Genomic DNA, 23,684 nt, shown 5'->3' on the forward strand with positions numbered 1-23,684 from the left:
CACACAGACATATAAACTGCTCATAAAAATAAAGGGATGTCACGATGCCGGCTGGCAGGTAGTGGATCCTCTGTGCCAGAGAGGGATTGGCGTGGACCGTGCTAGTGGATCGGTTCTAAGTCACTACTGGTTTTCACCAGAGCCCGCCGCAAAGCGGGATGGTCTTGCTGCGGCGGTAGTGACCAGGTCGTATCCACTAGCAACGGCTCAACCTCTCTGACTGCTGAAGATAGGCGCGGTACAAGGGAGTAGACAGAAGCAAGGTCGGACGTAGCAGAAGGTCGGGGCAGGCAGCAAGGATCGTAGTCGGGGGCAACGGCAGGAGGTCTGGAACACAGGCTAGGAACACACAAGGAAACGCTTTCACTGGCACAATGGCAACAAGATCCGGCGAGGGAGTGAAGGGGAAGTGAGGTATAAATAGGGAGTGCACAGGTGAACACACTAATTGGAACCACTGCGCCAATCAGCGGCGCAGTGGCCCTTTAAATCGCAGAGACCCGGCGCGCGCGCGCCCTAGGGAGCGGGGCCGCGCGCGCCGGGACAGGACAGACGGAGAGCGAGTCAGGTACGGGAGCCGGGATGCGCATCGCGAGCGGGCGCTACCCGCATCGCGAATCGCATCCCGGCTGGAGACGGTATCGCAGCGCACCGGGTCAGTAGAGCTGCCCGGAGCGCTGCGGTAGCGAGAGAGAAGCAAGCGCTCCGGGGAGGAGCGGGGACCCGGAGCGCTCGGCGTAACAGTACCCCCCCCCCTTGGGTCTCCCCCTCTTCTTAGAGCCTGAGAACCTGAGGAGCAGACTTTTGTCTAGGATGTTGTCCTCAGGTTCCCAGGATCTCTCTTCAGGTCCACAGCCCTCCCAATCCACCAAAAAGAACCTTTTTCCTCTGACCGTCTTGGAGGCCAGTATCTCTTTCACTGAGAAGACGTCAGAAGAACCGGAGACAGGAGTGGGAGAAACTAATTTGGGAGAGAAACGGTTGATGATGAGTGGTTTAAGAAGAGAGACATGAAAGGCATTAGGAATACGGAGAGAAGGAGGAAGAAGAAGTTTGTAAGAGACAGGATTAATTTGGCACAAGACTTTGAAAGGACCAAGATAGCGTGGACCCAGTTTGTAACTGGGGACACGAAAGCGGACATATTTAGCGGAGAGCCATACCTTGTCTCCGGGAGCAAAAATGGGGGGAGCTCTTCTTTTCTTATCGGCAAACTTTTTCATGCGAGATGAAGCCTGTAAAAGAGAATCTTGGGTCTCTTTCCATATGGTGGAAAGATCACGAGTCACTTCATCTACAGCGGGCAAACCAGAGGGCAAGGGAGTAGGGAGGGGGGGAAGAGGGTGACGGCCGTACACCACGAAAAATGGGGATTTGGAGGAAGATTCAGAGACTCTAAAGTTATACGAGAATTCGGCCCATGGTAGAAGATCTGCCCAATCATCCTGGCGGGAGGAAACAAAATGTCGTAAATAATCACCCAAGACCTGGTTAATTCTTTCTACTTGTCCATTGGATTGAGGATGATATGCAGAAGAAAAGTTTAATTTAATCTTGAGTTGTTTACAGAGAGCCCTCCAGAATTTTGACACGAATTGGACGCCTCTATCCGAGACTATCTGTGTGGGCAACCCGTGAAGACGAAAAATGTGTACAAAAAATTGTTTAGCCAACTGAGGCGCTGAAGGAAGACCAGGAAGAGGGATGAAATGTGCCATCTTGGAGAATCGATCAACGACCACCCAAACAACAGTGTTGCCACGGGATGGGGGTAGGTCTGTAATAAAATCCATACCAATCAGAGACCAAGGCTGTTCGGGGACAGGCAGAGGATGAAGAAAACCAGCGGGCTTCTGGCGAGGAGTCTTATCCCGGGCACAGACAGTGCAGGCTCGCACAAAGTCCACGACATCCGTCTCCAGAGTCGGCCACCAATAGAAGCGAGAGATGAGTTGCACAGATTTCTTGATGCCTGCATGACCTGCGAGATGGGAGGAGTGACCCCATTTGAGGATTCCGAGGCGTTGGCGTGGAGAGACGAAGGTCTTTCCTGGAGGAGTTTGCCTGATGGAGGCTGGAGAAGAGGAAATCAGGCAGTCAGGAGGAATGATGTGTTGCGGAGAGAGTTCAACTTCCGAGGCATCCGAGGAACGAGAGAGAGCATCGGCCCTAATGTTCTTATCGGCAGGCCGAAAGTGAATTTCAAAATTAAATCGGGCAAAGAACAGAGACCACCTGGCCTGGCGAGGATTCAGCCGTTGGGCAGACTGGAGATAGGAGAGGTTCTTGTGATCGGTGTAAATAATAACTGGAAATCTTGATCCCTCCAGCAGATGCCTCCATTCCTCAAGTGCTAATTTAATGGCTAGAAGCTCTCGATCCCCGATGGAGTAGTTCCTCTCCGCCGGAGAGAAGGTCCTAGAAAAAAAACCACAAGTAACAGCATGCCCGGAAGAATTTTTTTGTAGAAGGACCGCTCCAGCTCCTACAGAGGAGGCATCAACCTCCAATAGGAAGGGTTTAGATGGGTCAGGTCTGGAGAGCACGGGAGCTGAAGAAAAGGCAGACTTGAGCCGTTTAAAGGCGTCTTCCGCTTGAGGAGGCCAAGACTTGGGATTGGCATTTTTTTTGGTTAAAGCCACGATAGGGGCCACAACGGTAGAAAAATGTGGAATAAATTGCCTGTAATAATTGGCGAACCCCAAAAAACTTTGGATAGCACGGAGTCCGGAGGGGCGTGGCCAATCTAAGACGGCAGAGAGTTTGTCTGGATCCATTTGTAGTCCCTGGCCAGAGACCAAGTATCCTAGGAAAGGAAGAGATTGGCATTCAAACAGACATTTCTCTATCTTGGCATAAAGTTGATTGTCACGAAGTCTCTGAAGAACCATACGGACATGCTGGCGGTGTTCTTCTAGATTGGCAGAAAAAATCAGGATATCGTCCAGATATACAACAACACAGGAGTATAAGAGATCACGAAAAATTTCATTAACAAAGTCTTGGAAGACGGCAGGGGCGTTGCACAGGCCAAAGGGCATGACCAGATACTCAAAGTGTCCATCTCTAGTGTTAAATGCCGTTTTCCATTCATCCCCCTCTCTGATGCGGATGAGATTATAAGCACCTCTTAAGTCCAGTTTGGTAAAGATGTGGGCACCTTGGAGGCGATCAAAGAGTTCAGAGATGAGGGGTAGGGGGTAGCGGTTCTTTACCGTGATTTTATTAAGATCGCGGTAGTCAATGCAAGGACGTAGAGAGCCATCTTTTTTGGACACAAAGAAAAATCCGGCTCCAGCAGGAGAGGAGGATTTACGGATAAAGCCTTTTTTTAAATTTTCCTGGATGTACTCCGACATAGCAAGAGTCTCTGGGGCGGACAGAGGATAGATTCTGCCCCGGGGTGGAGTAGTGCCCGGGAGGAGGTCAATAGGACAATCATAAGGCCTGTGAGGAGGTAGAGTCTCAGCTTGTTTTTTGCAAAAAACATCCGCAAAGTCCATATAGGCCTTAGGGAGACCGGTTACAGGGGGAACCACAGAGTCACGGCAAGGGGTACTGGGAACCGATTTTAGGCAGTCCTTGAAACAAGAGGGCCCCCAACTCTTGATCTCCCCAGTGGACCAATTCAGGGTTGGGGAATGGAGTTGAAGCCAGGGTAGTCCAAGGAGGATTTCGGAAGTGCAATTGGGGAGGACCAAAAATTCAATCTTCTCGTGATGAGGTCCGATGCACATTAGAAGGGGCTCCGTGCGGAAACGTATGGTACAGTCCAATCTTTCATTGTTTACACAATTGATGTAGAGGGGTCTGGCGAGACTGGTCACTGGGATGTTGAACCTGTTGACGAGAGAGGCCAAAACAAAATTTCCTGCAGATCCGGAATCCAAGAAGGCCATAGTAGAGAAGGAGAAGGCAGAGGCAGATATCCGCACAGGCACAGTAAGACGTGGAGAAGCAGAGTAGACATCAAGGACTGTCTCACCTTTGTGCGGAGTCAGCGTACGTCTTTCCAGGCGGGGAGGACGGATAGGACAATCCTTCAGGAAGTGTTCGGTACTGGCACAGTACAGGCAGAGATTCTCCATGCGGCGTCGTGTCCTCTCTTGAGGTGTCAGGCGAGACCGGTCGACCTGCATAGCCTCCACGGCGGGAGGCACAGGAACGGATTGCAGGGGACCAGAGGAGAGAGGAGCCGGGGAGAAAAAACGCCTTGTGCGAACAAAGTCCATATCCTGGCGGAGCTCCTGACGCCTTTCGGAAAAACGCATGTCAATGCGAGTGGCAAGATGGATGAGTTCATGTAGGTTAGCAGGGATTTCTCGTGCGGCCAGAACATCTTTAATGTTGCTGGATAGGCCTTTTTTAAAGGTCGCGCAGAGGGCCTCATTATTCCAGGATAATTCTGAAGCAAGAGTACGGAATTGTACGGCGTACTCGCCAACGGAAGAATTACCCTGGACCAGGTTCAACAGGGCAGTCTCAGCAGAAGAGGCTCGGGCAGGTTCCTCAAAGACACTTCGAATTTCCGAGAAGAAGGAGTGTATAGAGGCAGTGACGTGGTCATTGCGGTCCCAGAGCGGTGTGGCCCATGACAGAGCTTTTCCAGACAGAAGGCTGACTACGAAAGCCACCTTAGACCTTTCAGTAGGAAACTGGTCCGACATCATCTCCAAGTGCAGGGAACATTGGGAAAGAAAGCCACGGCAGAATTTAGAGTCCCCATCAAATTTATCCGGCAAGGATAGTCGTAGACCAGAAGCGGCCACTCGCTGCGGAGGAGGTGCAGGAGCTGGCGGAGGAGATGATTGCTGAAGCTGTGGTAGTAGCTGCTGTAGCATCACGGTCAGTTGAGACAGCTGTTGGCCTTGTTGCGCTATCTGTTGTGACTGCTGGGCGACCACCGTGGTGAGGTCGGCGACAACTGGCAGAGGAACTTCAGCGGGATCCATGGCCGGATCTACTGTCACGATGCCGGCTGGCAGGTAGTGGATCCTCTGTGCCAGAGAGGGATTGGCGTGGACCGTGCTAGTGGATCGGTTCTAAGTCACTACTGGTTTTCACCAGAGCCCGCCGCAAAGCGGGATGGTCTTGCTGCGGCGGTAGTGACCAGGTCGTATCCACTAGCAACGGCTCAACCTCTCTGACTGCTGAAGATAGGCGCGGTACAAGGGAGTAGACAGAAGCAAGGTCGGACGTAGCAGAAGGTCGGGGCAGGCAGCAAGGATCGTAGTCGGGGGCAACGGCAGGAGGTCTGGAACACAGGCTAGGAACACACAAGGAAACGCTTTCACTGGCACAATGGCAACAAGATCCGGCGAGGGAGTGAAGGGGAAGTGAGGTATAAATAGGGAGTGCACAGGTGAACACACTAATTGGAACCACTGCGCCAATCAGCGGCGCAGTGGCCCTTTAAATCGCAGAGACCCGGCGCGCGCGCGCCCTAGGGAGCGGGGCCGCGCGCGCCGGGACAGGACAGACGGAGAGCGAGTCAGGTACGGGAGCCGGGATGCGCATTGCGAGCGGGCGCTACCCGCATCGCGAATCGCATCCCGGCTGGAGACGGTATCGCAGCGCACCGGGTCAGTAGAGCTGCCCGGAGCGCTGCGGTAGCGAGAGAGAAGCGAGCGCTCCGGGGAGGAGCGGGGACCCGGAGCGCTCGGCGTAACAAGGGAACACTAAGATAACACATCCTAGATCTGAATAAATTAACTAATCGTATGAAATACTTTTGTCTTTACATAGTTGAATGTGCTGACAACAAAATCACACAAAAATGATCAATGGAAATTAAATTTATCAACCCATGGAGGTCTGGATATGGAGTCACACTCAAAATCAAAGTGGAAAACCTCACTACAAGCTGATCCAACTTTGATGTAATGTCCTCAAAACAAGTCAAAATGAGGCTCAGTAGTGTGTGTGGCCTCCACGTGCCCGTATGACCTCCCAACAACGCCTGGGCATGCTCCTGATGAGGTGGTGGATGGTCTCATGAGGGATGTCCTCCCAGACCTGGACTAAAGCATCCGCCAACTTCTGGGCAGTCTGTGGTGCAACAAGGCATTTGGTGAATGGAGCGACACATGATGTCCCAGATGTGCTCAATGGGATTCATGTCTGGGGAACGGGTGGGCCAGTCCATAGAATCAATGCCTTCCTCTTGCAGGAACTGCTGACACACTCCATCCACATGAGGTCTAGCATTATCTTGCATTAGGAGGAACCCAGGGCCAAGCGCACCAGCATATGGTCTCACAAGTGGTCTGAGAACCTCATCTCGGTACCTAATGGTAGTCAGGCTACATCTGGCAAGCACATGGAGGGCTGTGCAGCCCCCCAAAGAAATGCCACCCCCCACCATTACTGACCCACCGCCAAACTGGTCATGCTGGAGGATGTTGCAGGCATCTCCAGACTCTGTCACGTATGTCACATGTGCTCAGTGTGAACCTGCTTTCATATGTGAAAAGCACAGGGTGCCAGTAGCGAATTTGACAATCTTGGTGTTCTCTGGCAAATGCCAAATGTCCTGCACGGTGTTGGGCTGTAAGCACAAACCCTACCTGTGGATGTTGGGCCCTCATACCACCCTCATGGAGTCTGTTTTTGACCGTTTGAGTGGACACATGCCCATTTGTGGCCTGCTGGAGGTCCTTCTGCAGGGCTCCTCCTGCTCCTCCTTGCACAAAGGCGGAGGTAGCGGTCCTGCTGCTGCGTTGTTGCCCTCCTATGGCCTCCTCCATGTTTCCTGATGTACTGGCCTGTCTCCTGGTAGCGCCTCCATTCTATGAACACTATGCTGACACACTGCAAACCTTCTTGCCACCGCTCGCATTGATGTGCCATCCTGGATGAGCTGCACTACCTGAACCACCTTTGTGGTTTCTAGACTCCATCTCATGCTACCACTAGAGTGAATGCACCGCCAGCATTCAAAAGTGACCAGATCATTAGCCAGGAAGCATAGGAACTGAGAAGTGGTCTGTGGTCACCGCCTGCAGAACCACTCCTTTATAGGGGTGTCTTGCTAATTGCCTATAATTTCCACCTGTTGTCTGTTCCATTTGCACAACAGCATGTGAAATTGATTGCCAATCAGTGTTGCTTCCTGAGTGGACAGTGTGATTTCATAGAAGTGCGATTGACTTGGAGTTACATTGTGTTGTTTAAGTGTTCCCTTTATTTTTTGAGCAGTGTATTTTATATTCACACTCTGCATATAATAAGCTATACACAATACCAGCCATGAAACTCATAAGACATGTTATTCTAAAAATTGGAGTTTCATAGTTTGCGCATGGAGTTTCAGAATGGCACATAGTGTTGTTATTGTATTGGTCCTGATAGATATTCCTTGCATTAGAAAGCCAGACCATAAATATAAGCCTAGCATCGCATTTCTTTAGGTATAACATACAAGCAGGCATTATAAGTGGATCCCACAGAATGACTTATATAAATGTCATGTTATACTGGTCGTTCGCGTATCATGACGTTTATATAAGTCATTCAGTTAACCCGGCGATGTAAGCCCTCCAGGACCATCTGTGGATGGTCAGCGATCACTGTGATTGGTCCCTGTGGAACAGCCGCAGGGGAATTGGCGGCAGGCACAAGTGGAGAAGGCAGCGGCAGTGTCGGCATCAGAGGCAGCAGTGAAGATCGCTGTAAAGTGATCTTCACTCCTGCTTCTAGGAGCTTCAAAACAACTCCCAGCATGCCCAGACAGCCTTTGGCTGTAAGGGCATGCTGGGAGTTGTAGTTTTGCAACATCTGGAGGGCCACAGTTTGGAGACCACTGTGCATGCTGGGACTTATAGTTTTGCAACAGTTGGAGGCACACGGATTGGGAAACAGTGAGTTAGGAAACAGACAATGTTTCCCAACCAGTGTGCCTCCAGTTGTTGCAATACTACAACTCCCAGCATGCCAAGACAGCCGAAGGGCCTGCTGGGAGTTGTAGATTTGCAACAACTGGAGGATAACAGTTTGGAGACCACTATGTAGTGGTCTCCAATCTGTACTCTTCCAGATGATGCAAAATTACAACTCTCAGCATGCCCAGACTGTCCAGGCATGCTGGGAGTTGTTGTTCTGTAACATCTGGCCCTTCAGATGTTGCCGAACTACAACTCCCAGCATGCTTGGGCAGTATGGGCATGCTTGGAGTTCAAGTTTTGCAACATCTGGAGGGCTACAGTTTGGACACAACTACACAGTGGTCTCCAAACTGTTCTGCTCCAGTTGTTGCAAAATTACAACTCCCAGCATGCCCTTCGGCTGTCTGGGCATGCTGGAAGTTGTAGTTTTGCAACAACTGGAGCAGAACAGTTTGGAGACCACTGTGTAGTTGTGTCCAAACTGTAGCCCTCCAGATGTTGCAAAACTTCTACTCCAAGCATGCCCAGACTGCCCAGGCATGCTGGGAGTTTTAGTTTGGCAACATCTGAAGGCACACTGGTTGGTAAACATTGTCTGTTTCCTAACTCAGTGTTTCCCAACACATGTGCCTCCAGCTATTGCAAAACTAGAACTCCCAGCATGCACTGATAGACCATGCATGGTGGGAATTGTAGTTTTGCAACTGCTGGAGGCACACGGGTTGGGAAACACTGAGTTAAGTAACAAACTCTCAGTGTTTTGCAACCAGTGTGCCTCCAGCTGTGGCATAACTACAACCCCAAGCATGCACGGATAGCCAAAGGGCATGCTGGGAGTTGTAGATTTGCAACAGCTGGAGGTTTTGGTCAAACAGGGTATATTCACACAGGCGGGGGCTTACAGAGAGTTTCTCGCTGCAAGTTTGAGATGCAGCAAATTTAACGCTGCAGCTCAAACTCTCAGCGGAAAACTCACTGTGAATCCCGCCCAAAATAAAGAGTAAAAACTACATATACACACCCCTAACACAGTTGTCATCCATCTACCCCCCCACCCCCCCAATAAAAATGAAAAACATCAGGCACGGCACTGTTTACAAAACGGAGCCTCCAGCTGTTGCAAAACAACAACTCCCAGTATTGCTGGACAGCCATTGACTGTCCAGGCATGCTGGCAGTTTTGCTGGAGGCACCCTGTTTGGGAATCACTGGCGTATAATACGTTTACCCCTATGTTTACCCCTATGCAAATCCCTAATTTAGGCCTCACATACGCATGGCGCTCTCTCACTTCGGAGCCCTGACGTATTTCAAGGCAACAGTTTAGGGTCACATATGTGGTATTTCCGTACTTGGGAGAAATTGTACTACAAATGTTGGGGGGCTTTTTCTCCTTTTATCCCTCATGAAAAGGTAAAGTTGGGGCCTACTCCAGCATGTTATTGTAAAAAAAATTTAATTTTTTACACTAACTTACATGCACACACACACACACACACGTGACCCCATTTTGGAAACTACACCCCTCATGGAATGTAATAAGGGGTGAGCATTTACACCCCACAGGTGTCTTACAGATTTTTGGAGCAGTGGTCCGTGAAAATGAAAAACAACATTTTTCATTTGCACAGCCCACTGTTCCAAAAGTCTGTCAAACACCAGTGGGGTGTCCACAGTTCTGGTAGCATGGGGGCTTTGTAAACGCACATGGCCCCCCGACTTCCATTCTAAACAAATTCTCTCTCCAAAAGCTACTTTTCTTCTGAGCATTAAAGTGCACCAGCAGAGTACTTTACATCCACAAATGGGCTATTTCCATACTCAGAATGGGGTTACAAAGTTTGGGGGGCATTTTTTTCTATAACCTCTTGTAAAAATAGTAAATCTGGTGAAAAAAACTGCACTTTAGTGAAAAAATATATTTTATTTACACATCCAACTTTAACGAAAAGTTGTCAAACACCTGTGAGGTGTTGAGGCTCACTGTATGCCTTGTTACGTGCCTTGAGAGGTGTAGTTTCCAAAATAGCATGCCTTGAGTTTTTTTCTTTTATGGAACCATAGGGGCTTCCTAAGTGTGACATGCCCCCCAAAACGATTCCCGGCAGCTCAGTTGGGCTGATCGGGACTATCGCGATAAAATCGCGATGTCCCGATCAGCTAGGACACGAGCGGAGACTCCCTTACCTTGCTCCGTCACGTCTGATCGGTGTTTGATTGCTCCAAGCCTGAGCTACAGGTTGAGCAATCGAGCCCCTATTTCGCTAATCCATGCAAAGCTATGGGTTTGCAGGGATCAGTATAAGAGATCAGTGTGTGCAATGTTATAGCCCCTTATGGGAGCTATAACACTGCAAAAAAAAAAAAAAGTGGAAAAAAGAAGTTAACAAAGGTCATTTAACCCCTTCCCTAATAAAAGTTTGAATCACCCCCCTTTTCCCATAAGAAAAAAAAACGGTGTAAATAAAAATAAACATATGTGGTATCGCCGCGTGCAGAAATGTCCGAACTATAAAAATATATCATTAATTAAACCGCACGGTCAATGCCGTACACGCCAAAAAATTCCAAATTCCAAAATAGTGTATTTTAGGTCACTTTTTATATCATGAAAAAATGAATAAAAAGCGATCAAAAAGTCCGATCAATACAAAAATGGTACCGATAAAAACTTCATAACACGGCGCAAAAAATGAGTCCCATACCGGCCCGTAGGCGGAAAAATAAAAAAGTTATAGGGGTTAGAAGATGAGAATTTTTAACATATAAATTTTCCTGCATGTAGTTATAATTTTTTTTCCGAAGTACGACAATATCCAACCTATATAAGTAGGGTATCATTTTAACCGTATGGACCTACAGAATAAAGATATTAGGGATCGACCGATTATCGGTTTGGCTGATATTATCGGCCGATAATCACAATTTTGGGCATTATCGGTATCGGCAATTACCTTGCCGATAAGCCGATAATGCCCCGCACCGCCCCCACCGCAAAATTGTGCAAAATTGAAAGCGTTATGATTTTTAGAAGGTGAGAAGGAAAATATTAAAATGCAAAAACGGAAAAACCCTGTGTCCTTAAGGGGTTAAAGCCAAAATGACCTCGGTCCTTAAGGGGTTAATATAACTCTAACACAATAGCAAGTAGTTGTTCTTAAGAAGGGTACATGATATCAGCTTTGTTTGGGTTATCTATAAAGGTCCCAGATACTAATGCCCTTCAAAGTCAGACAGTAGCTCTAAACAAAGGTGCTGATGGAGGTCTATGGATGTCACATTCCTCCCTGTTTTCCATATATATTCGGTACTAAAACATGTAACTCCTTAATTACCAAGAAGGTCCTGGGCATGATATGTGGAGCTATGGCGCCACCTAGAAGGAATTGTTTTGTGTCCCTTTGGTTAAGAGTTTTATCCCCAGAGGTGAACGTCATAGACAGCCAGGGGTTATAAATATATCTCCAAGCCACAGTAAGGGGGGCGTATGGGAGATCGGATGCTAGCATGAGATATAATGTCATTACTTGAAAAGAGATGGGCCTTTATGGAAGCATCATGGGACGATAAGCCTTCTCCTGGAAGTTACCTGTCAGGAGATGCTATGAGGAAACAGAGAGGTCCTTTCAGATGCAGACATATATGTGATATGACTGTACAGTAACTATACAATGGTTTCCGATTATTACATCTTCTTCCCCTCTTTCCTATTACTTAGAGTTAGAGGTCTCACCCATCACATATATCTGGTAGCGTACAAATAATTCTTATTTGATTAAGTTCATTTTAAGATGTGGATGAAATAAGTATGTATGGTGAACAGTTCTTTTCCTGATCTCCTGTTTGAGATTGTAGGTTGTAGGATACGGTGTACTCGCAGATATTTCCTCCAAATTTTGTACGACAGATTATATATTTGTACTACAAATGTACTACCAGATTTGTGTGGTTAGTCAGGAAGGGGCTGAAGTGTTCAAATGTAGAAGTCACTTTCATTTAATATATCCAGAGATTAGATATTTGCCCATTCCTTATATCATATGGTGTAATGTTCTCTTTCTCAGTAATACCATGATATTGACTAACCATTGTAGCTGATGTATACGCAGACATACTAAATCCTGCAAATATGTTGTATGTACCTACTAATATAAGCTTAGAATGTTTCATTAATGTTCTACATATGTGCCTATCTTGAACTAACCTTTTACTACATGTTAGTTACTAACAATATTTTAAAATGCTTAACTAATACTCAATATATATATATTCAAATCTAATGGATGATTCATATATACATATAATCATTGTGTCCATATACTCATGTAAGTTTATTAAGCATAATCAATAAATCTGCAAATTTTAGAATACCTGCATATTTTTTTCTGATTTTGCAATAGTACCACCAAGTGCTAATCAATGAAAACAATTCTGGGTAAACAGTCGCACGATATGGATTGCATGGTTTACATTTTTTTGCAATTAATATGGTCACGTATTTTGAAATTTTGGTGACCATAGGTCATGAGCTCATAATGGCGTCATGACCTACCATCATCATGGCGCAATATAGTATCAAGCAAGCGTTGTTTTTAATAGAACAAAATGTATACTCGTTGGTAGTTGCACAAAATAAAATGCACACATAAAACTAAACATTATTAATATATACACATCAGCGTACAGCAGTAATTTACTAAATGACTTGCTACATTAAGGCTACAAGTTTGTTATATGCTGAGTTTACCTGATTATCATGTTATTTCCCAAATGTTATATCTTACATTTTTTTCAATTTTTAAAGGGGTATTCAGGGCAAAAACATTTTATCCCCTATCCAAAGGATAGGGGATAAAATACCTGATCGCGGGGGGCCCACTGCTGAGACCCCCCACGATCTCCCTGCAGAATACGGGTGCTGAATTTCCAGTTTGGGAAACCTCCGGGTTTCCGGGACTGGGGACGTGCGGTCACACCACACCCCCTCCATTCATGTCTACGGGATGGGAGGGGGCGTGGCGGCCGTCAAGCCCCCTCCCATAGGTTTCCCAAACCCGGAGGTTTCCCAAGCTGGAGATTACGCACCTGCATAGAATGCAGGTACTGCAGGGAGATCGCAGGGGGTCTCAGCAGTAGGCCCCCCGCGATCAGACATTTTATCCCCTATCCTTTGGATAGGGGATAAAATGTTTTTGCCCAGGAATACCCCTTTAAGGTGGTGCAGATTTAATGATGGTTTGCTCCTCCCTTGGGGGTTGTATTTAAGGGAGTTAAACCTCTCAAGTGTTTCAGTGATCAACAGCGTGGATGCACTGGAAATCGGACCTTACTGATGTCTTTGCAACTAGGTCTGTAAGTGGAGTGCTCTGTTAGGGATTGATAGCGCCAAAACAATGTTGTTTCAATCATCTTGCATGGGTGAGAATTTTGTTTGTAAATATTGGGTATATTGCTCCTTGCAATATATTGTATATTTGTCTACTTGTGTCTGTGGCTTGCAATATATGGGCCGCACTATTCAAAAGGTGCAGTGCCGTATGAACAAGCACTGACACAATGGCCCTCATTTACTATTGCAAACCCACCATGTTTTGTCAGGTTGTGCGCCAGATTCTGGAGCATTATGCCAGTAATTCTGTCAACCCTAGAATTTGCGCCAGAATTGAAAAAAAACTACTAACTCTCCATTTTACTAAGAAAACCTGAAAAGTGGGCACGGCCGTCAGGAAAAAGGGGCGTGTTCCCGACATTTTCACAAAAACCCAACATATTTACTAAAGTTTCCACAGAAAATGTGGTGAATTTCAGCTAAAGAAAACGCTACAGATCCGAGCATGTGTAAAAAAAGCAAAATGTAGGGAAAGTGGAAAATATACGGAAACCTTAGTAAATACCGTGGGGGAAAAATTACAGGGAATTAAAACCCACAAAGAAAACTACACTTCACTCTTAGTAAATCAGGGCCAATATATCTATAGGATTTCTTAAACAGAGCGGGTTGTGTGACCAAATTTGTGTCACACAGCCAATGCGACACTTTGTGCGACACAATTTCCCAACACAAAAAAAACATCACTCAGAGTGCTTTTTAAACCAGTCAAAATGGGTGTGGTTAGCCACAAAAAGGGGTGTGTTCCTGACAATAAAGAAAAAACACTCCGAGTATGATGAAAAGCTCTGAGCTGTTGGGAAATTACTCAAAACCGAGTGAATCCTACCCCCACCCAATCACTGAACAGGGTCTGTTCCATGTTAAGGTCACTAGTCCAGGGGCTAAGGGATTGATTACACCGGGTGTCACTTCTGAGACCTGATCCGATCAGAAGTTATTAAGCAGGGGAGCGGGCGGTATGCTCCGCTCCCCAGCGATGTACAGTGTACTTTTACTTTCATTTTTAAATTCCCCACTGGGAGCAATATGAATGAAAAGTATTCTAACAGCAGCACATCTGTCCGGGAAGCCAGCCGGTCCAATTCGCTGCTGAAAGAATACTTGTCATTCATAGCGCTGCAGCGGCATCCGTATATAGATGCGCTGCGGAGGTCAGACGTATATCCATATGTCTGGCCCCCCACAGTGCTTCTATAATCATATGCCTCTGCAGCGCTATGAATGAAAAGTATTCTATCAGCGCTGCTGATAGAACACTTTTCATTCATAGCACTATATACATATATAAAATAAAAACAGAGTAAAAAGAAAAACACTCCACATTAAACACTCGAGTTTTAGTAAATTAGGGCCAATGTTTCCAAGCATAACTGGAACACAAAGGAATGAAGGGGTGTGTAACACTACAAGTTATGAAGATTATTCCTGATACTATCCCCAATTGCTTCCAGAAATTAATTAATAGGGAATCTTATTTGTATATTTAGGTTGGTTGAACACCCTTTAACCAGAAGGTTTGAATGAAGTTATTGAGGGAACAGGGTTTTATTTATTTAATTTTTTACTTATATTTTTCATAAATTGTTTTATGGTTAATTATGTTTTGTATGTCATGTCGCTTCCAATGATGTCATAGTTTGAGGGTGTATTCATATCCTGTCTTTTAAAAGACATATTGTACCTCCTGAGGAATGAACAGGTGAGGCTCAGAAACATGTTTTACCTATTTATTTATTCATTAAAAATGTCATTCATTAAAAGTGGACATGAGCTTACGGTGGGGGAGATGCATAGAGGCAGATCATGCATGGGCCCCATAGTAGTTGCGTGGTCTGCCTTTATGGATGCTATGCCACTGTCTGTGCATGGGATGATGCCTCCTCTGCAGCACCAGGGCACCTAAAGAAGGAGGCATCAAAAAGACAGGGAATTCTACATAATGGCCCTGATTTACTAAGAGGTTTTATTGTGTTTTTTTGCTGTTCCGACCTTTTTTTTTACATGGTATTTACTAATTTATTCCGCTTTTGGAAACTTTATACATGCCTTAAAGTGTAGGGTTTTCTTCCCAGAAAATTCACATGATTTTCAGAGTGCTTTTCAGAAAAGACGAGTGATTTTGGATGAAATGTAGGGAACATGCTTCCTTTAACAAAAACCATGCCATTTGTATGGTTCTTTTTCATTCTGAGTGTTTCTGATTCTGTAGAGGGTTCTTTTGTCGCACATTCAGAATTTACACAGAATTTAGGTGCACAACCTGACAAAAAGAGTTTGAATGCTTTTAGTAAATGAAGGCCAATATGTGCACGTCCCTGGATTTGAATAAACTAAACCTTGTAGAATGCAACCTCTGTATAGTCATTAATCAAGCAAAATATTTTTATTCTAATGCCTGCCAATATGTGAAACCATCAGTGCAAGATAAGTAATATAATGTATGTAGATAAATAATGAAGTATTACTTTAGTGAGAGAGAAGTGGATACATGGAATAGCCTTCCTGCAGAAGTGACAGCTGCAAATACAGAGAAGGAGGTTAAAGGTGGTTAGCCAGGAATAGAAAAACACAGCTAATTTCTTTCAAAAACAGCTCCCTGTCTGTCTCCAGGTTGGGTGTGGTTTTACAACTTGTCTCCATTCACTTCAATGAAACCGAGCTGCTGAACCCCACCCAACCTGGAGACACACTGGGAGCTGTTTTTGAAAGAAAGTAGCTGTGTATTTCTATTTCTGGATAACCCCTTTAAGCATGCATGGGATAGGTATAAAGGTATGCTTTATATAATATAAGCCGCAGGTGGGGAGTTTGACTGGGGCTGTACACCTGTCAAACCATAATGCAGGTGTCCTAAAGCGAGCTCAGGGAGGACAGAAACCTCCCGTGGAGCAGAAGGGTTAGTGATAGTATTCAGAATATTGGGCAGACTAAATTGGCCATATGGTTCTTATCTGCCAACACATTCTATGTTTCTATGTTACTTTAATCCACAGTAGCTAGATCCTCCTACTCACCTCAACTTCTGGCCATACATTTGTCCCTATGACAATTTTTACACACATATCAGTGTGTGCCATTTTTATTCCTCTCCTTGATGAACCCACATATTATCTGAGTGAGAGAAATGCATCAGATAAAAGGGAAAAACTATATATAGCTATTGGTGGGCCCTTTAGGTTAACATGTTTTTAGTGCATTACTTTCATTAACCCCCCCCCCCCCCCCCGAGATCTCCCGTAAGGGGACCCAGCATTGCCACGGCTCTGCGTGACTAATGCTCATGTTGACAACTTCACTAAGAGGTCAACAGACACACCCCCTCCATTCAGCTTTACAGGAGAGGCGGATATGCAGCAGCGTTCATGCATCCCCACCTCTCCTATAGAGATACATGGAGGGGGGTGTCGGCCGCAGCGTCATGCTGCAGCCGACAAGCCTCCTGAATGGAGACACGCCTCCTTCAGAGAGGACTTTGTAAATTTCATGGAGATCAAACAAACTTGGTTACTCAATAGTTTGTGGCCCAGTACACCAATGCTTTTTTTGACTAGACCCGAGATATGGACCCCCATCAGTGCAGCTAAGGTTAAGATATATTGGGGTGTTGTCTTGCATATGGGCCTAGTCAGAAAACCAACAATTAGGCAATACTGGAGTGGGGATTTTTTACAACACCCCAACTTTACTGTATGGTCATAAAAGGACTCACTTTGAAGCAATCCAAAAATGTTTGCATTACCCTGTATCTAAGTATCTTAGTAAATCCTTTGGCTTCGTGGGTGCCCTTGCGCTGGTAACAGAAATAGACACCAAATATAATGGAGGTGTATATTTCTGCGACTTTACATGTTTCAAGTTGGCCCTAAAGGGGCATGTAAATACGATGTGCCCCGACACGCCCCTTAATGTGATGCCCTTACCATCTCTGCAACTGTCAGCCAACCCTGTGCAAATCATTAATTCAGGCCTTAAATGCACATAGAGCCCTCTCACTCCTGAGCCCTGTTATATTTTAAGGTGAAAGTTTAGGGCCACATATTTGGTATTTCTGTAGTCAGGAGAAAAAGTGCTAAAAATTTTGGGGGGTTCTCCTTTTAAACCTTGTGAAAATGAAAATTTGAAGGATACGCCAGGATGTTAGTGTAAAAATATTAAATTTTTACATTAACATGTTGGTGTCACCTCATAATTCATTTCTCATTTTTTACAAAAGGTAAAAGGAAGACAATTTCTCCCGAGTACCGAAATACCCCATATGAGGACATAAAGTGCCCTGCAGGGAACATCAGGGTTCAGGAAAGAGAGAAGGTATATCTGTGGCGTAAATTGGTTATTTGCACTGCAATGGCTGACAGTTCGAGAGGTTCTGACATAAAAGCTAAAAAAAAAAAAAAAAACATGTGACCCCATTTTGGAAACTACACCTCTCATTGAATGTAACAGGTGTTCAGTAAGCATTTAGACCCCAAAGGTGATTTCAAGATTTTTGGAACAGTGGGCCCAGTAAATGAAAATTTTTATTTGCTTATACTAAAATGCTGGTGTAGCCCCACATTTTTCATTTTCACAAGGTGTGAAAGGAGAAAAAGCCCCAGCGAATTTGTAACACAATTTTCCGTAACTACGGAAGTTGCAGAGGTTCTGACTCTATAGTGACAGGGACTGTTCCCCAGGACTGGCGCATGGCAAATGTGGTGCCAATATTTAAGAAGGGGTCAAAAGGTGACCCCAGGAATTATAGACCTGTTAGTTTAACCTGGGTTGTATGTAAATTGTTTGAGGGTTTCCTAAGAGATGCTATTTTGGAATATCTTGATAAAAATAAATGTATGACCCCGTATCAGCATGGATTTATGAGGGATCGGTCCTGTAAAACTAACTTGATCAGCTTTTATGAGGAGGTGAGCTCCAGACTGGACCAGGGGCAATCGCTGGATGTCGTATATCTGGATTTTTCCAAAGTATTTGATACGGTTCCATATAAAAGGTTGGTGCATAAAATGAGAGGGATTGGGTTTGGGGAGAATGTGTGTAAGTGGGTAAGTAACTGGCTCAATGATAGGAAACAGAGAGTGGTTATTAATGGTACTTATTTTGATTGGGTGACTGTTACTAGTGGGGTACCACAGGGGTCCGTCTTGGGTCCTGTCCTATTTAATATATTTATTAATGACCTTGTAGAGGGGTTGAATAGTAAAGTAACAATCTTTACAGATGACACTAAACTCTGTAAAGCGGTAAATACTATAGAGGACAGGGCACTGTTACAAATGGATCAGGATAGGTTGGAGGTTTGGGCTGGGAAGTGGCAGATGAGGTTCAACACTGATAAATGTAAGGTAATGCACATGGGGAAGAAAAATCCGGGCTGGGATTATGTATTAAATGGGAGAACACTTGGGATGACTGACATGGAAAAGGACTTAGGAGTCTTAGTTAACAGTAAATTTAGCTGTAGTGACCAGTGTCGGGCAGCTGCTGCCAAGGCTAATAAAATCATGGGGTGCATCAATAGGGGCATAGATGCCCACGACAAGGAAATAATTCTACCGCTGTACAAATCGCTAGTCAGACCACACATGGAATACTGTGTACAGTACTGGGCAACAATGTACAAGAAAGATATAGTGGAGCTGGAGAGGGTTCAAAGACGGGCAACCAGAGTAATAAGGGGAATGGGAGGACTACAGTACCCAAAAAGATTATCAGAATTAGGGTTATTTAGTTAACAAAAAAGAAGGCTTAGGGGAGACCTAATAACTATGTATAAATATGTCAGGGGACAGAACAGTGATCTCTCCCATGATCTATTTATACCCAGGACTGCATCAATAACAAGGGGGCATCCTCTACGTCTAGAGGAAAGAAGGTTTCTACACCAGCACAAACGGGGGTTCTTTATTGTAAGAGCAGTGAGACTATGGAATTCTCTCCCGGGGGAGGTGGTCATGGTGAACTCTGTAATAGAGTTCAAAAAGGGTCTGGATGCATTTTTGGAGAGTAATAACATTGCTGGTTATGTATACTAGATTTATAGGGACAGAAGGTTGATCCAGGGATTTATTCTGATGCCATATTTGGAGTCGGGAAGGAATTTTTACCTCTAGTATGAGGTTTTTTTGCCTTCCTCTGGATCAACTCAACTCAATAGGGACTTATTAGGGTTATAGGTTGAACTTGATGGACTCTGGTCTTTTTTCAACCTTATGAACTAGGTTACTATGTTACTATAATATAAATAGAAAATTGCTTTAAAAAAAAAATTCTGGAAATTACATCTTTCAAGGAATATAACAAGATGTGCAATGAGCAGTTGGACACTACAAGTATCTGATATATATTTTGAACAGTAGGCCCTGAAAATTTAAAATCAATTTTTTTATATTCACATCCCACTTTTCCAAAAATCTGTCAAACACCTGTGAAGTCTAAATGCTCACTGCCCCCTTGTTACGCTCCTTTAGTGGTGTAGTTTCCAAAATGGGTCACATGTGGGGGGTTCTGCTGTATTGGCACCATAGTGGCTTTATAAACGTGACATGGCCCACAATGCACTCTCCAAAAACCCAATGGTGCGCCTTCACTTCTGAGCCCTGCCATGTATCTGCAGAACTCTTAACATCCACATATGCAAATTTTTCCAATTTCTCATTGAAAATTTTTGAGTTTTTCACAAAGAATGCTGCAAGTATTGATGAAAAATCTACCACTATAATAAAGTAGAAAAAACAATCTCAGGTAAAAGCATATTTATAATTGACATAAATTCTTATTCTTACCATGAACTAGTGTTATCATCAGCTTCAAGAAAATGAACAGCTTTAATGATGACATTGCTGTGAGGTATAATCAGAAAAGAGGTAAGGTCAGGAAATTCCCTTCTTTTATATTTTCTTCAGGTATAAGATCCACCTTCCTAAGGAATGATCTGCCACCCAAATTGAAAGTGGAAAAGGTACAAGACCTGAAGAAAAAAAAAAAAAAAAAGAAAGAAGTTAATAAATTCTCTTTAACTAACTAATCTGGATGTTGTTAAGTAACAGTAGCAAAGAACAAACTATATTACATATTATGTCAGCAGTAAAAGTTATCATTAATGTTCCAAAATTATTTTCATTGACTATTTTTACATGTTTGTCACATGCATTGTCTGTCCCTTTTTTGTATTTAATACTCTTATTTTATTCGCAGCACTTTATTTATGGGCATACATGAACATTGCAATCATAAAAACATATTTATACTATAGGGGGCATTTCAAAGTAAAGTTTGCCATGGCCAAATCCAATAATAAAATGGTGTAGCAAAACGTCAAACAAGGAAGTTTTCTGTTGATCAGTTTAATTGTGAATCCACATGACAAGTGACTTTGAATGAGGTCAACGGTGTTAAATTAGCAGTGTACAGTATTTTACATACAGCCAACCTTGGGGGCTCATAAGGAAATAGGGCTCATAAGGAAATAAATAACATGACATCCTCTGACCCGTTGACAAGAATCCTTCTGACAATCAACCAGCGCATAGCGAAATAAACTGCAATCAAAGGCAACCCCGGTGCTCCAAGTAACGTGTTTGGACCCACAAGCCGTCATTCTTTGAATGGGCTGTAATTGCAGATGACCAGGTTGAGTGTAATTGATGTCTTAGGGAAACAGAAAGTGAAGACTCCAGTGAGCAAAATAGTGCCAAGATCATCTCAAAGAGCAGTGGAAAAACACTGTCTGGTCAGATGAATGCAGATTTAGGTCAATGGGAGGGTAAGAATTTAGTGCAAGTATCATTAATCAATGAACCCTTTGTGTCATGTGTCAACAGGTTAGACTGGCATGAGGAATTCATTTGTTCACCCTGGGTCCTCTGATAAGTGTGAATGGACAATTGAACTGTAGGATTTATCAAAGCATTGTGGCCAACCAAGTTCTTCCACTCATAGTTGCCATTTACTCTATAGCAGAGAACACTTTCAGCAGGATAGTTCACCATGCCACAAGGGCCATATGATCATAGTTTATTACAGGAACAGGACAAGTTTTCCATGTTTCCTTGGCCTTCATAGTGCCTAGATTCTAACAGGACATAACATCTTTAGGACAAGGTAAAAAAGGATGTTCAGAACATATCAGTACTGTGATTCCCAACCTGGGTGACACGGCAACACAGGGTGCTGGGTGACAGGAGGGTCCTACTTAGAGGGGTAAAAAAAACCTACTGAAGAAAATTACATACTGTGGAAACTTTTGGAGGGATGACCTGAACTGAAAAAGGTTGGGAAGCACTGTTTTAGACAGTCTATTGTATTGGTGTGCTCCATTATCTCATCACCGCGCCCCCAGTGAATTATAATATGGACTTTGTCCTGCTCCTACATTTATTAATTTTTTGTTGTTCCAAATGTAACATAATATAAAAAAATTTACATTTTACAGATCAGAGAAGACAGATGTTATGCTTTTCTCTGACACAGACACTCTTAGGGTGAGGATGAATTTGCCATCTCATCCTCATCTGCAAAATAGTTGCTAAAAATGCAAAATGTGGCTCCTTTCCTTCTGGGCCCTGCTATGGGGTACTGATATATTCAAATCTAGAGGTGCCTCTACCTTCTTCCTTGTGAAACTAAGTGATTTTTTTTTTTACTCTCAGCCTACTGCTGAAAACATTTCTCAAATGCCTGGGGGGGGGGGGGGGGGGGGGGGTTCTAAATGGACATTATATTTCTAGATAAATCCTTTAAAGGGGTAAAATATGCAAAATGGAGTCACTTCTGGGGGCTTTTCACTGCCATGATTCCACTGGGGGAATTGCAACTGGGCATGGTACCTGAGAACATTTCCTGGAAAATCTGCGCTAATGATGCGCAATAGGATGCCTTTCCTTCTGGACCCTGCCGTGTGTGCAGATATGCAGATAGCTGGCCCCGGGACTTGCTAGGGGCAACGCTCCGGCCATTCTTTGTGCTTAGTGCCATAGAGAAAGCCTTACAGTGAGTGGGCCATTTTAGTTTTCCAGACCTCCAGCTTGTGACCTGACTTTGCCGCTTGCCTCCTGACCTTGTGCCTGCTACCCGACTACGCTTCTTTGCTGCCTGCCTGCTGACCCGTGCTACATCTGATTACGCTTCTTTCTCTGTGCCAAGTTACATCTGGGCAATCTGTGATATACGGATCATGTCAGGAGAAGCAACCTGGGTGCTGCCTGCCGCAGCAAGACCATCCCACTTTGCGGAGGGCTCTGGTGAAAACCACCTTAGACTCCGCTACCTGGTGCGGTTCAGTCATTGTCCACACAGGTCAGCGGATCCACTTCTCAGCCGATCATGCAATATTGTCTCTAAAAAAACACTGCAATAAAAAAGGCCCCAATCCACTAGGTGCTCCTTCACTTCAGAGACTTGTAAGTCTGTCACCGTGTGCACTAGGGCCAACCATGGGATATTTCTAAAATTTTAGAATTAGAGTAATAGATATTAAGCTTAATTGTTTAATACTAATACCTGCAAGTTGAGCAAAATATAGTGGTTGTGCGACTTTTGCTTTTTTTTGTGTGAATCTCTTGTAGTCCTTGCCTTACACAGCATTACCTTTTGTATAATTTAGTGCAAGCTTTTATGACTTTTTTAACCCCTTAACGACGAAGGACGTAAATGTACGTCCTTGTGACGTGGTAATTAACGCACCAGGAAGTACATTTACATCCTGTCACGATGCCGGCTGGCAGGAGGTGGATCCTCTGTGCCAGAGAGGGATTGGCATGGACCGTGCTAGTGGACCGGTTCTAAGTCACTACTGGTGTTCACCAGAGCCCGCCGCAAAGCGGGATGGTCTTGCTGCGGCGGTAGTGACCAGGTCGTATCCACTAGCAACGGCTCAACCTCTCTGACTGCTGAAGATAGGCGCGGTACAAGGGAGTAGACAGAAGCAAGGTCGGACGTAGCAGAAGGTCGGGGCAGGCAGCAAGGATCGTAGTCAGGGGCAACGGCAGGAGGTCTGGAACACAGGCTAGGAACACACAAGGAACGCTTTCACTGGCACAATGGCAACAAGATCCGGCGAGGGAGTGCAGGGGAAGTGAGGTATACATAGGGAGTGCACAGGTGAACACACTAATTAGAACCACTTGCGCCAATCAGCGGCGAAGTGGCCCTTTAAATCGCAGAGACCCGGCGCGCGCGCGCCCTAGGGAGCGGGGCCGCGCGCGCCGGGACAGGACCAACGGAGAGCGAGTCAGGTACGGGAGCCGGGGTGCGCATCGCGATCGGGCGCCACCCGCATCGCGAATCGCATCCCGGCTGGAGGCGGTATCGCAGCGCACCGGGTCAGTGGATCTGACCGGAGCGCTGCAGTAGCGAGAGTGTAGCGAGCGCTCCGGGGAGGAGCGGGGACCCGGAGCGCTCGGCGTAACAGTACC

At 45.1% G+C, this 23,684-nt stretch overlaps 1 protein-coding gene across 1 annotated transcript in view; it reads right to left on the reverse strand.

Annotated features, from left to right (window-relative positions):
- ADGRL3 (adhesion G protein-coupled receptor L3) overlaps nucleotides 1–23,684 on the reverse strand; it is a 961,109-nt gene that overhangs the window by 901,924 nt on the left and 35,501 nt on the right. The window contains exon 2 of the mRNA XM_056570909.1: nucleotides 20,055–20,239. Coding sequence (XP_056426884.1) covers nucleotides 20,055–20,109 — 55 coding nt within the window. The 5' untranslated portion in view covers nucleotides 20,110–20,239. The remainder of the gene's footprint in view (nucleotides 1–20,054; nucleotides 20,240–23,684) is intronic.

The sequence above is a fragment of the Hyla sarda genome, chromosome 1 (assembly GCF_029499605.1).
Source record: "Hyla sarda isolate aHylSar1 chromosome 1, aHylSar1.hap1, whole genome shotgun sequence".
In the NCBI taxonomy this organism is placed as follows: Eukaryota; Metazoa; Chordata; class Amphibia; order Anura; family Hylidae; genus Hyla; species Hyla sarda.